General features: G+C 29.9%; 2 protein-coding genes and 1 long non-coding RNA gene across 22 annotated transcripts; 1 reads left to right on the top strand and 2 right to left on the bottom strand.

The window, feature by feature from the left end:
• The first annotated feature begins 371 nt into the window (after positions 1–371).
• On the top strand, positions 372–9,172 carry LOC122635218. 6 transcript variants are annotated; one of them, XM_043825179.1, is made up of 7 exons: positions 372–462; positions 733–925; positions 5,589–5,688; positions 7,287–7,498; positions 7,602–7,712; positions 8,123–8,307; positions 8,770–9,172. In XM_043825179.1, the coding sequence occupies exons 2-7, from the start codon at positions 740–742 to the stop codon at positions 8,927–8,929; spliced, it is 954 nt and encodes a 317-aa protein (XP_043681114.1). In that variant the 5' UTR covers positions 372–462; positions 733–739; the 3' UTR covers positions 8,930–9,172. The 6 variants fall into 6 exon arrangements, 5 of the variants coding, with proteins under 5 accessions (XP_043681114.1, XP_043681112.1, XP_043681111.1 ...); XM_043825177.1 differs by having other exon boundaries at positions 393–510; XM_043825178.1 differs by lacking the exon at positions 372–462 and adding an exon at positions 604–656.
• On the bottom strand, positions 1,102–5,591 carry LOC122635223. The gene is made up of 4 exons (XR_006328610.1): positions 5,329–5,591; positions 2,178–2,235; positions 1,661–1,976; positions 1,102–1,599 (listed from the first exon to the last, which is right to left on the bottom strand). It is a non-coding gene; the product is annotated as an uncharacterized LOC122635223 (long non-coding RNA).
• LOC122635220 lies at positions 6,278–16,890 on the bottom strand. Of its 15 annotated transcripts, none has more exons than XR_006328601.1 (5): positions 16,876–16,890; positions 15,833–15,871; positions 9,889–10,040; positions 8,365–9,588; positions 6,278–7,188 (listed from the first exon to the last, which is right to left on the bottom strand). XR_006328601.1 is itself a non-coding variant. In XM_043825183.1 (2 exons), exons 1-2 carry the CDS (start codon positions 10,010–10,012, stop codon positions 9,404–9,406), a joined length of 309 nt encoding a protein of 102 aa, XP_043681118.1. In that variant the 5' UTR covers positions 10,013–10,207; the 3' UTR covers positions 9,401–9,403. The 15 variants fall into 15 exon arrangements, 1 of the variants encoding a protein (XP_043681118.1); XR_006328602.1 differs by lacking the exon at positions 16,876–16,890 and adding an exon at positions 16,033–16,047; XR_006328599.1 differs by lacking the exons at positions 15,833–15,871; positions 16,876–16,890 and adding exons at positions 10,958–10,983; positions 13,038–13,122.
• Between the last annotated feature and the right edge of the window lie 831 nt (positions 16,891–17,721).

The raw sequence follows: 17,721 nt of genomic DNA, 5'->3' as shown, positions 1-17,721 counted from the left end.
GCCAGTACCTCTCGACGTAATTTAAACTACCCGCGCAAATTTTCGAACGAATGAATTTTCCTTTTTTTTTTTTTTGTGCCAAAAAAATAACCTACAAAATAATTCCTCAGATAAATCACCTCGTAAAAATATATTATCTTATTAAATAAATTCTAACATTAATTCCATTTGCAATTCGAAATGAATATAATAATATATTATTTTTAAATAATCATAATAATTCAAATTTAATTCCTACGAAGCGTCCAATCACATTCGATTAAGGATCGATTATCGAATAATCTATAATTTCTCGATTATTAAAAGTAAATATTCGATTGTTATTGGTACGAAAGATATATATCGCAAACGATTTGTCTAATCGCGCGATTCGTTCTAGCGCGCGCTACATTCGCGTCAAGAAAAAGACAGAAATACGCGCGTTGACTTATTCGATCTGGCAGTCGATCGCGGAACGCTCAGGTGTGCGTTTATCGTATTTCTCTAACATAAACGTCGAACGTGTGATACGTTAGTTATTATTTAGTGACACGTGGATCAAATAAAAAAAAAAACCGTGCATATTAATAACGTGATCATAAAAACAAAAAAAAAAAAAAAAGAAATAAAGAAATAAATAAATAAAAATTGTAGACGCACATAAAAAATATTTATAAATTATATTCTTTCCTTTTTTTTTTTTTTTTTTACCAATAAGAGAATGCAAAAACAATACGTATCCTCGTTTTCCAGAAGAAAGATGTCGTATTTTGGAACGAAACTTGCAGTTTTTATGATCGCGTGTGGCCTTGTTCTTGGTCAAAGTGATAATCAACAGGTCGACGATCCAGACAAGATCCTTTTTCCTGAATCAACCAATCAAAATACTGCTGATAATATAAAAAGATCTCCAGCAAGGTTGAAACCGGATGACAGCGTACTGCTGGTAAATTAACACATATTTTTACTTTCATTAAAATCATTAAATAAATATATATTAATAATAAATAATTAACAAGTTATATAAAAAACGGGACATGAATCAATGGATTTGTTAAATTTAATGTCTCCTCGTTTCCTTCTCTTTCAATATTATGAGATATCATTCATAATTTAAAAAAAAAAATAAAAAAATAAAAAAAAACGAACAAAAAAAAATGATGATTAAAGATGCTGTTGTCATTTCAATTAGAACTCTTTCCTCGTAATACTACTTATAAGATATTTATGATTTACAAAGCTTTGCGTTCGTAACTCGAAAAGACTTGCGTAATCCTTCACGTCGCGAAAATTAGGTCCGGTTATGCTGGAATTTCATTCTTTTCGTCATCGACACGTTATTCTCTTTTTTATTTTAACGTTATTGCGGATATCAATCCTCATTTCGTATCAATTCGATAACATGCATATGTGTATGACACATATGTATATATAGGCAACGTACCTGTTATACGCACAGATACATTTATTTGACTTAAAGGTTGGTTAAGAGGATGATATTGAACGTATAACGTATCTTGTTTCCTTTCAAGAATTACATTCAATTTCTATTCAGGCCCGTCGGATGACGTCGAAGGCCGAATTATTACTAATGTCGAGGACGTTTGTACCTTCGATTACCTAGAATGCAAGTGTGTTATATAGAAACATATGTACGTATGTATGCATTGTATGTACATACTTGTGAATTCTTTGCACGATGTCGACCATACTCTGTTCGATATGTATATATATATATATATACTTAATTATCCAATGTCCAGTATAACAATTGTGTAAATTCCACATTTGTCGCTATGTATAGATATTTTAGTCACCAATAGAATCATTATCTCCTTTCAATACATATTTCTCATTATTTTCTTGGAAAGTCCATCGCTATTATGTGTTGTTAAAAGTGAAAGTATGCATTCGTTATGTTCTTGCTCGTTATATCATCGTAATATCGATATCATACATGGAACAAGAATATTTTTCATATGTATGAGTAATTGGATCTATAAAAAATTATAAATTATAAATAGATATATATTGTTTAAAAGTGTAAGAAAAAAGATTAATTAACAATGATATCTAATATATCTGTTATATGCAAATAATATATACCATGTATGCAATTCAATCTATAAAAATTATAAATTATATATGATATTTATTACAAATATAATTAAAAAATAAATAGAGAAGATTATATTTACCAAACATAGGACAAGAATATATGTTATATGCAGATCTATATATCAAATGCAATTGGATCTAAAAAAAAATCATAAATTATGTAAAATATACATTTATATTAAACAGAAACAAAATTAATATAATAACAAAAAAAAAACGAATTAAAATTGGAAGAATACATTTTTAAAAACTGTCTATGTACGTATGTTTTATATATCCTGTTTTACATAATAATTCAATCACTATCATTGATCATATCTCATGTACATTGTATACAGATATATATATATATATATTTTTTTTTATTTCTTCGTCGACAAAAAATGAATCAAACATGTTGCGATCTTGAATCGTGATCATCAGAAAGTTGACAATTATCGTTGATCTTATCTAATCAAATCGTTACTGTAATCGTTCCAGCTTCCAACAGCAAGGACGAAGGAAGTTCTGCATTCGAGCTAGATTTGAATTAACCGGACGCATTAAATGCGCGAATAGTGGCCGACTTGTCAAGTTTATTTAACTAGCACGGCATCTTTTAATGCTTGAACTTTGCATTCTTACACCTCATTTCGTTTGTATAATCACATTAGTAAGACATATGATGTGATAGATATATGATGCGATGGTCTATCATTGTTGCGTTCTTGAAAAATCATTAACAAATGAATGAAATATGTTTAATCAACTTGAGTATTCTTTGAACACGAATACGTCATTTAAAATTCGATAAGAACAATTTACTATTTAATTTCGAGCGTTCAGAAATTCTCTTTTTTTTTTTTACTTTTATATTTATGACCTACATAATAAAATATTAAAACGTATATATTATAATAATTAATGAATCTACTACTGTTGCTTCTAATTATCGAATTAAACTTATAATAATAATCCAGAAGAGAAAAATTATTGCAATAATATTTCATAGATATTTTTAAAGAAAGAACTCGTTCTCTTTGCATGGTACTTATTTTACTTATTGGAATATTCAAACGAGTTTAACAACAGGTTCTCTTCTCGACACTGACCGGATTTTGTGGCTCTATAGTTTTGCTTGTTAGAAAGTATATCTCCCTTTTGCACAAAGTACTGAGTTATTGTATCAATCGAATCTATTATTAATATAAAAGTATATTTATTCATTAATATATTAAAGTATTACTAATATAGAAATCTTATTAATGCATGACATACTTTAATCATTCTGCTTAATCATGATCTAGAATTTTGATTATTAGAAAGTACGTATGATCTCTTGGCAAGTATTGAATTATGCAAATTTTGCTAATAATACACAAGTAGTTCTAATCACATTATACTCTATCATTGACATCATCGTTGTAATTGTTGATTCTAGAAATATAATATATTGATTAATAGTTCGCATTATTATCATCTCTATTCGATTGAAAATATAGTTAAAAACTAAATGTAAATGAACACGAAGCAGCATTAAGACCGGTTTAATTATTTTTCAATGTCATCGTCACACGTAAGTCAACATCACAGATCATTGCGTTTATCGTACAACCTTCAGTTAGAACAAGGCCTATTTTTATTATAATGCATAATGATGTTATCAAGCAACGATTTAACATCATTTATTATAATTATGTAATTATTTCTCTCTTTCTTTCTTTCTTCTTTTTTTTTTTTTCCTTATTCAAGAACAAAATTGGATACCGTCATATTATTTAATAAGAATCATTGAATAAGAATTAGTATCTTCTGTATATAGTATATAACAAAATTCCTATATCTCTGTAAATAATTTAAAGTTTATTTACGTTATATGCATTCTTATTGTCACTTTGAAACTTGCATGTTTCTTTAAAAATGAAACATTTAGATCGATTATAATAATTTTTGGATCACATTTTCTCTGAATCACATTTCTTTTATTTTACGGATTATTGACCTAAAAGATAATTATCACCTTAGTCACAACAGTATCCGCGATCGAAGATGACTCAAGAATCGATTAGTACCGGGAATACCCTGATCGATGGATCAAGTTTTTATTTTTACTTGTAATACTCTTTTTCTTTCTTTTCACACGTCTTCTCTTCCTTTTTTCTAAAATATACTTTCCGTATGTCGAGCTATAGAATGAAAAAATAATAATTATATGTGTGTAGATGTATATATAAGGAAAAACGAAAACAGTAGGCGATAAGATCGGTAAGATAAGATAATTCGTTCAATTTTCAAGAAATTCAAGAGATCTCGATTATTTTCAATTATTAATAATACTGGCTTAAATAAATAATATCAGTTTTTTTTTTTTTTTTTTTATTACAAATATTTCATCTTATATCTAAATAAATATATTATTTTTTCTTTCTTTTTTTTTTTTTCATTAAAAACTTTTAATATTTTATATTTAAATAAATAACATCAATATTATTTATATCGAAAATTCTGTCATTACTTATTGACCAATCCAATAGATTATCTTTGTGATATATCTAATCAATCTTAAGGATAAAAACTGAAAAAAAAAAAGAAAAAAAAGAAAAGAAAAACAACAAGCTTTACCGATGATTAATAAAATAAATAGATAAATATTGGTCTGTTAAGAATGTTTTTTATGATCTTCTTCTATATATGCTGATAATAAATTATCAGAGCAAATGATTTTCTTACGACGTTACGTTGTTTTCAGTCGGCATGTTAAAAAATATAAAAAAAAGAGAGAGAGAGAGAATTTTGCGTGGGCTACACGATAAAGTGCAATTTGTAAAGTAGACAATAAGATTATCGTTGGCACTATAAGTGCGTCACTAAATATTGCCAAGCGTATGAGAGAATGTCTTTTAAGTGCTACGATATAATAGTTATCTTACGTATTTCCTCTCACGCGTCACGTTTTTTATTTTTGTTTTGTTTTGTTTTCTTTTCTTCTTTTGCTTTTTTTTCCTGTATTAAAAATATGACTGGCTTTTCAAAAGGATGTGCGTGTCGAGGAGTAATACTTATAAAAGAAAAAAAAAATATATATATCATTAACTTAGACTACCTGAAATAATTGAATAAATTTATATGTGCAAAAAAAAAAATATATATATATATATATATTCTTCGCACACAAAATCAGAATTATGAAATTATAAATTATATATGATCTTGATGAATTATAAATTGATAAAAATATCTTGATTCATTTACCTGATATTTTATATAAATTATAAAAAAGACGTCATTTATTTTCTTGAAATATTCATAAACTTAGACAATTTTTTCTTCCAACTCATTCGACTGAATTACAACGTTGTAATTATTATTTTTTCTTAGTTTTTTTTTTTTCTTTTTTTTTATCATTAGCCACAATCAAACAAATAGGGAAGTTTCCTTCTTTATTATCAATACACATATAAATCGGATTCTTCTTTCAATTTTCTCTGACGTTTTTTCCTTATCTTTTTTAGGCTTCATTAAAGATCGCTCAACGCATGAATTCGATCGAATCTTACGAAGAGTTTCTCGAATTTGTTAATGTTCCAGAAGATAAGAAAATTCATATAGCTGGTAAGCATTAATTTAATTAATTAATTAATAACAATTCAAATAAAACATTATTTATATTTCTTTGCGATACAAAAAATAAAAAGAAAATCATCCCACGAAACTTTACTTATAATTTACACGTATATACACTATACTAAAAAAGAAAAAAAAAAAAAAAAAAGACAAAAGAATTATTGTCTTTAACTTCGTATTCGCTACTGCAACTGGATCTTATCTTAAAGAGGAAAAAAAAAAGGATAAATGTTTTCAATTACGAATAAAGTACACATGTATATATATGTGCGAAGAGAATCGCTTATCCAAACGTGCGTTATCAGTAGAAATATGAGATCATCCTATAAATTATCACTGTCCTCATATATTTCGTCCCTTTTTATAACATTTCACTCGATACTTCAAATTATTCAAAAAAAAAAAAAAAAAAAAAAAAAAAAAAAAAAAAAAAAAAAGAGAGAGAGAGAGAGAGAAGAAAAAAAGAATAATAAAAAGAAAAGAAAAGAAAAAAAAAAAGTATAGAAAAAATTTTAAGCCTATTTTTCGAGGTTTTTTAGATTTATAATTTTACGATCCCTGAATGAAAAAAATTGGCTTAAAAAAAAAGTGTAATTGATATATAAAATTTTTCTATACAGAAACTTTTGATTCATCCTGTATTTTATCTTGCTCCACTCGTTCGGTTCGTACCAAACGTATCTTCTTCTTCTTCTTCTTCTTCTTCTTCTTGCATGGTTGTGTTCACTCTAATGGTCCTGATCTCATTGGTGCCATTTCCTCTTCCAATTTTACTCTATTGATGCTCTTCTCTCTTCGTCCATTCTCGTCTCATATATAAAGCTTGAAAAGATTGCACAAATCGGCTTCGTTTCATCACACGTATACGATATCTTCTTCTTACTTCACAACTTCATTCGAATTAATACTTCATGTTCTTCCCTTTGAGATAAAAAAACCCCAAGTCTCCAGCATATTTTATTCAACCAATTTTAATATCTACCTTTTTATATGTTTCTTTCGATTTCGAAAGATCCTGTTTTCTAATTGAGTCATATGTATATATAATTGACGTCGAAGATCTGATATTTAAAGCAGACTTCTTTCCTTTTTTCTTTTTCTTTTCTTTTTCTTTTTTTTTTTTTTTTTTTTTTTTTTTTCTTTTAAATAAAACCAAATGATTCCTTCCAAGAAGATATAGGAAAGTAGTTTATGAAATGGTATGTGATATGTTTGAAACAGTGAAATCATCAGATTTTTACCTGTTCCAACAGTTCTCTTCATAATCATTACCAACGATCGGTCTTAATGTTTTTGAATAGATGCTTGGAATTGATTAAGTTCTTTATGCGATAAACTTTCAAACGTTTCTCTCGCCTCGGGCAATTTTACCGAGCAAATCCGAGGATTATAGTTTTTTAGCCAATAAAGTAAAACCATTTCGAAGCAATCATTTGTAAATGATATCCCTTAATATGCCTTTTATTCATCAGGCATATTATTTATAATCTGAAAATAAAATAAAATATAGAAATTTTTTTAACATTTTATATATGTATATAAAATTGTTAAATTTTTAATCAATGGTAAAAATTCAATTTGTTTAGGTAGAATAGGAAATAGCGGAGAAAGATCGAATGCAGAACGACCCAAGCCAGCTACTTGTATGCCAGAATTACAATCAGTATCTTTGAGACAAGAAAATAGACCTTCTACATTTTATTATCCATCTTGTACGAGAATCAAAAGGTGTGGTGGATGTTGTGGGCATTATCTACTCACATGCCAACCTGTTGCATCAGAAATTCGAAATTTCGAGGTGATTCATTTAATCAATCGACAAGTATCATCTTTGATCTTTCATTATTGATAGATAATAACAATTCATATTCTTTTCTTTTCTTTTTTTGTTAATATCAAAGGTAATAGTCTCGGAAATTGGTGAAGATCTACAAGTAACATATAAGGGTAAAGAAATCGTGGCATTGGAGGAACACACGAAATGCAAATGTGACTGCAAAGTTAAGGCAGAGGTAATTTCAAGTCGATTGTTAACAGATAATCGAGAAACGTTTCTAAAACTTGTCTTCTTTTTATTTCATCTGTAAAGCTTTTTTATGTTTCCAATTTGGACCTAGAGTTTATATCTCATTATTTTTTACCTGATTTAAAAATGACAATATTACTTTCACTGGATTGATAGACGTATCCTATTTTGGATATGTCCTTCTATTATTATATCCGTCCTAATTTCTCACCATCGAACGTTAACGAACACGTTTGAAAGTACTTATCTTTAAACTACCACATCCGCTTTGATTAAATCAAATTACGCATTCTACGACAAGGTCAAAATGTTCTTTTTACGTTCGTTATGCAAAAAGTAATAATTATATATTTCTTATTACTTAAATAAAAAAGAAAATATAATTTTAACTCTTAGCACTGCAACGAGAAGCAAGTCTACGAAAGGGACGAATGTAGATGTGCTTGTATAAACACAGACGAAGAAGAGAAATGCAAGGCAAATAACAACATTAAACTTTGGGATAATGAAGTCTGTACGTGTGCCTGCAGAGAGATTGAAGAGTGTTCAACTGGCTCCTATTTCGACCACAATACGTGCAGGTGTGAGAAGAAACAATAAGGGAAAACTGCTAAAAGGATTACTTCTGCACTCCTTACCGTATTCTACTCTCTATCATTATCTTGTAAGCTGTGAAGCACGAAGCGTTCCTATTTCACACAAATTTTATTAATTTCTTTTTTCCTTTTCTTTTCCCTTTCTTTTCTATCTTCTTTATCTTTCTTCGCTTGATGTCAATTATTTTCTTCACAGCTTTCTTGCTTTCTTCTCTGCATTCATCTTCTTTCTCTAAAAATTATGCATCAAAGGATATATACATTCTAATCTTGCTGCTATTTTTGATACTAATATAATCAGTTTGCTCTCATGCCATTTATATTATTTTTCATATACGTTTAATATTTTTTTTTTTTTTTTTTTCTTACTATTATATACAATTAAGAAAAACTTAATTACATCTTATCAACCGGACAACTTTGTAACACAAATAATATTTATTCAAGGTGTCAACGAGTTCCGATATTCTCACAGTTTGGTGATTTATCTAAAAAGGTTGGATACAGGTTTGGGCAAACTCAAAGACCTGAAAACGTACCGCCTGTGATAGTGACTTTAGATGCCTCAGATCCAAGGCGGAAACACAAAGATGATCCTGAATATTAATGAGAATAAGATTAAATAAACTTGGCAATATGACCAACGACAGACAGCTTTTTACATGGCCACTCTTATATTTATGAGACTCTCATACTCATATCATTTTGTTAAGCTATAAGATATACGTTTAGTATCTATTTACATGTTAAGTATTATCTATTTATCTATTGTTATGCAGCTCAAAATGTTGCATTTTCACATATCATAGAACTTTGTGATATGAATATAAATATAAATACTTGTATAAAGCTTATTTGTATTACTTTTTCCTTATTGACTATATATAGAATATATTACTATTAAGATTACAAATATAAATTCATATTTTAATTATACAAAAATATATCGTTTTAAAATGATCAAGTTGAAAATATCCCTCACCTTAAAAATAGAACAATAAAACTATCTAGACACTAAGAGAATGTATTTCATCACAGAACGTATATACATGAGTATGCATATAGGAATAAACATTTCTTTTTACATGCTTTTTTCTGACGGAGTATTTTCTAATCGTTCTTTACAAGAAAGTGACTCTATTTCTTTAAAGTTTCTTTCCTTCTGTTTCTTTTCTGTCTCTAATAAAAATAATGTCAATGCCTTGTTAACTTCCAAGAATACAGAATGATTTTCATTGATCGACTGCATTGACTCGGCTATAGATTCTGAAAAAATAGATAAGATTAAAAGCAGATAAATAATTCATAATAAATAAAGCACATATCTGAAAGTAATACACAACAATTTCATTCACTAGTACATATTTTTTTTTTTTTAAAGCTCATCGTCAACATATTACAACTATTCATAACCTATCATTTGGACCAAAAAATATTCATTCCAAATAATTGCTTGTATAATCTTGCTACTGAAGATTATATTAATTATGATTAAGTTATTGAAAATAATAAATGCTAATTATTAAAGCATTAATATTGAAGTACAATGTTTTTTATAATACATACCAATAGAAGATGCTATATCGTCTAATATTCCTTGCTGTGAATATTTAAAACGTTTATTTATCTGCCCGATTACATCATCCTTTTCATAATCTATATTTGTATACCTTCTTGAGTCTTGATTCATTCTAAAAACTCAAATACTGCGAAGAACACTAAAAGCACAAAAACAAGTGAAGTCGTTACGATCTTTAGCGGGTTATGCATGTATTTTCCCGCGAATTTCATTGGCCAACTAGTCAAATATATGATTGTATATATCTATCGTAATGATAGATAAATTATTTGTAACATCAAAATCACAATAATTATATAACAATACGTATATAATATGTTGTATTATATAATCAAAAAAGAAGATAACAATGTAAATTAATTTTAAATAACAATTATATATATAATACAAAAAGAATAAATATTAAGATGCTCTTTTGAACTTGTTGGCATTTGTATAGCACGAATATAAAAAGAATTACTTTTATTTAATTTTTTAATTATGTTATCATTAATAAAACCGATTAATTTTATCAATTAATTATTTGATTGTTATATATATATATATTTATATTTATATATTTATATATTTATATATGTAGATACGAATAATATCGTTTTCTAATATAATTATTAATAGATTTAATGTGTTAAGAAGAAACGTATTCGTTTATCACAAAATTCTAATATAGTTAAAAAGCAATACTAAAATGAAATATTTCATTAATGTTTAAATCTAAATATTCAAACAGTATTCTATAAAAATTATTTAATTTCACTAAAAAATTCCTAAAAATCATGTCGTTCTGCCATCTGACGAAAGAAAAAATAAACTTTCTTTCTTTAATTCTTCTCATGGTATTACTGCTAGATGGCGAAACATGATCTTTTTTCATGAATTTGAAAAAGCTGTTTAACCTTATTTTAACGAAACATAAAACTTTTCAATCTTGAATAATACGAATTTCATCAAATATATAACATTAACGAAACACGCTGTTTAACATATATACATATTAATCACACACTCGTTAATCTAACAAATGTAATGTAATTTAATCAATATAATAACACTCACATGTATCGATTCGTTCTGTTGCTAAGCTGAATTAAAAATATTTCGAAGACATGTAATTGACTCACGTTCGAGATTCGAGAACGATAAAAACGCGAAGATCGAGCATGTATCGAAACGATGTAATGGACGTTACATCGTTACGTATCGTTCGACATTACACACACACATACACATAATACATGTGTATATATATATATATATATAATACGTACAAGATATATTCCTTCGATAATCCAAAAAAGTTAGCATACGATAAACGATATCACGATGATGAACGAACTTCAAAAAGGGTGTAATTATCGTCAGAATTCAAGAAAAGAAATTAGCCCTGTTTTATTCAAGGCAAAGATCGAGATATATATATACATATATATTTCTCGTTCATGAAGATTCCTTCTTTATCGATATCGCCTACACTCTCGAATAAATGATCTAGATAACGCGTATATGATTTATTTAAATTTTTATGATATTCGTGTTTCAATCATTCCGAGAAAGTCATTATTTACAAAGTTATTGATACAGATGGTTAATCTTTTTGAAAGGCAACAATCAGTAAATCGAACATTTTATCTTTCTTAGATACATACTTTCTATCGTCGATGATAACGAGTCTAATGAGTATTGATTAGACCTGTACTTTCGATTATCGAGTTTTCTCCTTTTTCTTTCCAAGTTAAGAATTTTTGTTTTTTACGAAACCATTAGACAGTCTCGAAAATTTTTGGAGGTTAGATTAAAAAAGGAAAGAAACGTAAACGTAAATATATATATATATATATATATATATATATATATATATATATATCGAGGAACAAAAGAGATATCGAGTGATCGATCTTGCGAATTCAGAAGATGCGTACGTGCCTTAAAGGTGACTCGGTGATGTAAAGAGCAAGAAAAAAAGAGGATAAGAGAGAAAAGGAGAGACAGAAAGAGAGAGAGAAAGAGAGAGAGAGAGAGAGAAGGAGAGAGAGAGAGAGAGAGAGAGAGAGAGAAGCAAACAGTAGCTGCTGGTCGAGAGGCCGATTCACGGCGCCATTTTTTTGCGCCACCCGTTATAATTGCTGGGGCCTTGTCACTTTTGCCTTAGCTCGGGCCGCATGGCTCCTACTACACGCAGTAATGTATCTTACTTCTAGGTCGCCCTGTGGCTTGTGCCGGCTACCTCAAAGAGGTTTAATTGTGAAAGAAAAAGAAGACAACACAGTGAGCGAGTGAGTGAGTGAGTGAGTGAGTGAGTGAGTGAGTGAGTGAGCGAGTGAGTGAGAAAGAGAAAGAAAGAGAGAGAGAGAGAGAGAGAGAGAGAGATAAAAATGGCTGACACGCATCGACGTTCTCTCTTTTCGTGACGTATCAGATCAAACCACGAATTCTCTTCTTTTTCTTTCCTTTTTTTTCCTTGAGAAAAATATATAATAACTAATAAAATAATAAATAAATTGGAGTGAAATCGAGTGTAACTGTAATATCTTTAAATCGATATAAGTACTTACGTACATATGTCAGTACATACATAAATCGTTTGGTAAAGAGGGTTCGATCGATAACGATATATATCGAGAACGTTCGATAAATAATGTCCTATGTATTTACGCTGAGTTTATTTGCCCTACTAACCTAATTTCCTTATCGATTCTTCGTACTTAGCAACACCGAGCGCAAGGATTCCTCGAGAACGTGACGTACATATGTGTGTATACATGTATGCATATATGTACATACGTATGTATGTGGTATGTTGTATGCACATGTATGTATGTATGTATCAATAATCGTGAAGGTGACGTGAATAAAATAAAAAGAAAAAAAGCAGATAGAAAAAAGAAAAGGAAAAAAACAAAAGCAATCATAGCGTTGAAAGTAATGCGAACACGGAAAGAGCACGTATGCGAGTACTCTTGCAAAGGAGTAAAAGCGGGAAATTTAAAATTCAAAGAAGGTTGAAGGAAAAAAAGCATACCTCGCCTACGTATTTTACGCCACTTTCTTAAGTGTATACACGCGTCTTTCTCTCTACTCTCTCACTCTCACTCTTTCTTTCTCTTTCTCTTTCTCTCTCTTTCTTTCTCTTATATACCTCAAGGTCTTCACGAGAAGGTCCATGCAACAGCAACAGCAGCAGGAGCAGCTCGTACGAGTTCGGACTGCTCGTAACACGGTAGCCAACACCGGTGGTGGGTTTAAATCATATTAAAGCACGTCCAGGACGCGCTAACCGTAAGCCTGGATTACGGCTACAGGCGGTTTCAACGTACCAACATTGGAGCCACCATCACACAATATGTATAACGCTGTAATTCGATCGTCTTATAGACGAAAGGAAGAAAGAAGAAGAATAGACGGTAGGGGAGACGAGATATTGGAATCTCGGAAGCTACGCGTGTTCGGAGATTTATCGGGAATTTAATATTTTCTTTCTCCGAAAGTTTAGATCGATATCGTAGTACCGTTCTTCGTACGGTCAGATCTTTTCTTTAAAAACAACTCTAAAACGTGCCTTTTAATCTGTTATTAGTTATTATTATTATTATTAATGGATTTTCTATCAAAACAACTTTAAATTAGAGGTTAGTATCTTTGGTTAAATTAATGAAATTAATCTTAACACGTAACTAACGCCATCTTGGAGTTGTATCGATGATTAATCGACTAGGTCGATAATTATCAAATATCTCGAAAAATGGAAAGCTTGGTAAAACATGTATACATATTAACATATGTATACATATTTTAATTATCAGTAATTATTATTTTTCTTTCTTTGACAACTAAATTAGGAGTTGGCAACATTGGTTACTTAATGTTATTAATTTTGATACGGAAGTAACAGAATACTTGTTACTTACTGATGTGATTAATCGATCATGTTGATAATTATCGAATATCTCGAAAAATGAAAAGCAACTAAATCGTACATACATGCATATACACATACATGCATATACACATACACACACACACACATACAAGCATACATATAATATATATATGTGTATATATCGAATATATATAGGAGATAAAGTGATCTCGTGGAAAGTTACGAAGCGACGTGGGCAGTACGACGGTAGAAAATGGCGTGGGTCGTGACGGGTCCAGGTGGAACGTGTTTATACAAGATAGGACTCGATAAAGCATCGTCGATGCTAGCAGGAAGAATACCGAAAGAACGAAAGCGAAAAGATTTCTCTCTCCCTCTCTTCCTCTCTCTCTCTCTCTCGCTCTTTCTTTCTCTTTCTCCCTCTCTTTCCCTCTTTTTCCCTCTTTCATTCTCTCTCCCTCCCAGTTTCGTAAAGATAAATATAAATCTCATATTTTCGCGCGGTTCATTGAAAATTCAATATGGCGTCTCTCAAGAAAAAAAATTCAAATTTATCATTTTTAAATGTTTCGAAGAGATAAAAGAATCGAGCATAGAGCCTGCGTTAGAGTCATTGAGCACGATTTTATTCCACCTACACAAAGCAGGGGCCATTTATATGAGAAAGATAGAGAGTAAGAGAGAGAGGGAAGAAAAAAAAGGAGAAAGAGAGAGAGGGAAGACAGAGAGAGAGAGAGAGAGAGAGAGAGAGAGAGAGAGAGAGAGAGAGAGTGAGAAAGCTAGGTTATTCGTCGACGTCGACACGCGTGTCGCATTAAATGCTATCGTTATAATCCTTCCTATGATGTGCCGGTCTCCTGTTAACTATGTCACGAATATGCTCTTGCATTTCATATTTGGATATAGTTTGGAAATCCTACTTATAAATAAGATTAAGTAACGTAATTAATGTATATAGTTCCACAAAGTTATTTTCTGTATATGTACTGTATATATTTTTTTCTTCTTTTTTTTCTTTATATGCATTTCTTATTTAAATTTTATGAACATATAAAAATATCTACAAAAGTGCAAGAAATGTTATTAACAGTTTTTCTCTTTCTCTTTTTCTATACATTTTTTATTTGAATATCATTATTATTTTATGAATACATTATAAAAAGATTTGTAAAGATATAAAGAAATCTTATTAACGGTTATTTTCCTTCTTTTTTTCCATGCATTTTTTATTTTGGAATATCTTTTATGTGAATAAAAGCTAAAGATGTAAGTTACAAATGTAGGTGTTTTAGATTCTCTTTTTATACATTTTCTCATTTGAATATTTGTTTTGTAAATAGGTAAGTAGAAAGAATTTCCAAAAATGTTAAAGACATTTTTAAAAACTGATTCTTGCTCTTTCACTCTCTCTCTCTCTCTCTCTCTCTCTCTCTCTCTCTCTCTCTCTCTCTCTCTCTCTCTCTCTCTCTCTCTCTCTCTCTCTCTCTCTCTCTCTCTCTCTATCTATCTCGTTTTTTACACATTGTTTTATAATTACACAAAAAGGGAATTAGAAAAATGTAAAAGGTATTAACAAAAAGTGATAGTCCTACCTCCCCATTCTTTCTTATATAGCTCTAACAAGATGAGTTGTGTGATAATAACTTTCGTAACGCCACGATGCGTGTCCGCGAGTTTTTACACGAGGTTTCGTCGCGTCGATACGCTTAACACCGAGTTAAATTACAATAATTGCGACTTGCACGAAAGACAAATAAAAAAGAAATAATATGAAAAGTGCGAAAAATAAAAAGAAAGTTAGAGAGAGTGAGAGAGAGAGAGAGAGAGAGAGAGAGAGAGAATTTTACGCTTTACCATTATTTTATTATTTCTATCATCTTTTTGCACTGCTCTATTTATCTTTCTTTCCTTTCGTTTTTCTTTTCTTTTATTTCTTCTTCTTCCTTTTCTTCTACCATCTCTCTCTCTCTCTCTATCTCTTTCTTCTATACGTCATGCAGCGTGTTATGATCATTAGTTGCTAGAAGTCTAAGAAATACGAGAGAACAACGTACAGTTTTCCTAACACGTTGAGTGAACGAAGAGAGGATCACCTGTAATAACCACAAATGTGAACATAAAGCTACGTAGTTAAGTTTTTCCTGTCTCTCTCTTTCTCTCTCTCTCTCTCTCTCTCTCTCTCTCTCTCTCTTTCTTTTCTCTTTCTCCTTTCTTTTTAATATCTTTTATTTCATTCGTGATTTCTTCTACGTACCTTGTTATAATTTATCGCCGGAAAAATTTTTTATAGGTTAGAATCATGTCTTGACTGTACAAGTGGAAACAATTTATATATATATATATATATATATATATATATATATATATATATATATACATACGCGGAGAAAGAAAGAGAGAAAGAAAATGGATTAGGAATATATATATAAAAAAAATAATACTTGTATTTACATGATACATTACATAGTATATACAGAAAGAAATAGGAAGACGAAGAATGTATTTAAAAAAGAAAATAAATAAATAAATAAATAATACGACGTGCCTTGAAATGCTTTAATATAAAGACAAGACTTTTTATAGGTTAGGTTATTAAGTTGCCTCGACTCTTTGAGAAACTAAAAACAATTTTCATATACGTATATATCTTATGTATATGCAAAATACACACACACACACACACACATCTATTATTACGAATTTGCAGTACATAAAGAAAGAGAACGATAGAGATAGATGGAAATATATTAAAAAGAAAAAAAAATATGATACTTGCGAGAGAGAAAAGTATTATATGAAATATATGTAAGTATCGTATGAAATGTATGTATTAAAAGGAACGTAAAAAATAGCGTAAGAGAAGAAGGCTAAGAGAAATCTCTATCCAATAGCCACGAAGAAATGAGCAAAAAGAGAGACAGAGACAGAGACAGAGACAGAGAGAGAGAGAGAGAGAGAAATAGAGTGAAACGGGGTGAGAGATGAAGAGGGAGGAAGGAGGTGAGGGTAAAAGGAGAAGAAGGAAGAAGAAGCAAGCCGCGCGGAGTCCGCTCACAAAGCGCTCTGTGTTTACGAACTATCCGTGGCTCGTACGCACCAGTTGTAAATTACCACGTGTCCAAGGCGTAATGCTCGCTTTTACTATTCCACTTTAGACCTGGTGTGCTTCGTGTGTCGCATTCACCCTTGATAAAACGCGTACACTTAACTATGTACATATGTATATGTATATATATGTATATACATACGCATATATATAATACTATATACACGTATACATGCGTGTATATATATATATATATATATTTAATTTATTTTACGGATATATATGTATGTATATATATATGTATGTATGTATGTATATATGTATATATATATATATATTATATACTGAGAAAGGTAGGTAGGATACATGGACGAAGCAAAACGTTTAACTACCATGAGGCTGAGCCACGGTAAATCGGAAACGAGGCTGTATAAAGGAGAAACGCGTGTAAGAAGTAAAGAAAATTGTAGGCAGCTAGGCTTCCAAGGAGAACGTTGGAACGCACTGCTCGAAAGGGGTTTATAAAATAATCGGCGAATCCGATGGTGTGAGCGTATATAACGCGAGCGAGTAGATATAATGGGAGGGATATTTCTGAAGCGAGAGAGAGGGAGAGAGAGAGAGAAAGAAAAAGAACAAAAATTATTATTTTACGCTAGTTGTTTGGATATACACGAGAGGAGAGTATATTTCACGGATGAGTATTTTCATTTTAAAGTTCCGGAATAAAATGTTTTATTTTATTTCTATTAGGTTTGAAGTTGGCTTTTTTTTTTTTTTTAATTTTGGCATGCCTGATTATGCAGTATCATTTTGATAAGAGTCAAATCAATGACTATATTTTTAGTAATAAAAATTGACGATTATTTATATAGTTCCTGATTTGACTATTATCAA

The sequence above is a fragment of the Vespula pensylvanica genome, chromosome 17 (genome assembly GCF_014466175.1).
Source record: "Vespula pensylvanica isolate Volc-1 chromosome 17, ASM1446617v1, whole genome shotgun sequence".
In the NCBI taxonomy this organism is placed as follows: Eukaryota; Metazoa; Arthropoda; class Insecta; order Hymenoptera; family Vespidae; genus Vespula; species Vespula pensylvanica.
Note: the sequence above shows the minus strand (reverse complement) of the source record. Positions and strands in the feature narration are given on the sequence as shown.

What these genes read in the sequence shown, in the direction of transcription:
- LOC122635218 (XM_043825176.1), top strand. Translation starts at nt 701, where the DNA reads ATGCAAAAACAATACGTATCCTCGTTTTCCAGAAGAAAGATGTCGTAT. An exon ending in CGGATGACAGCGTACTGCTG is followed by an intron (nt 926 to 5,588) that starts GTAAATTAACAC and finishes TATCTTTTTTAG; the next exon opens with GCTTCATTAAAGATCGCTCA. An exon ending in TTCGACCACAATACGTGCAG is followed by an intron (nt 8,308 to 8,769) that starts GTGTGAGAAGAA and finishes TATTTATTCAAG; the next exon opens with GTGTCAACGAGTTCCGATAT.
- LOC122635220 (XM_043825183.1), bottom strand. Translation starts at nt 10,012, where the DNA reads ATGAATCAAGACTCAAGAAGGTATACAAATATAGATTATGAAAAGGAT. An exon ending in CGATATAGCATCTTCTATTG is followed by an intron (nt 9,589 to 9,888) that starts GTATGTATTATA and finishes CTATTTTTTCAG; the next exon opens with AATCTATAGCCGAGTCAATG.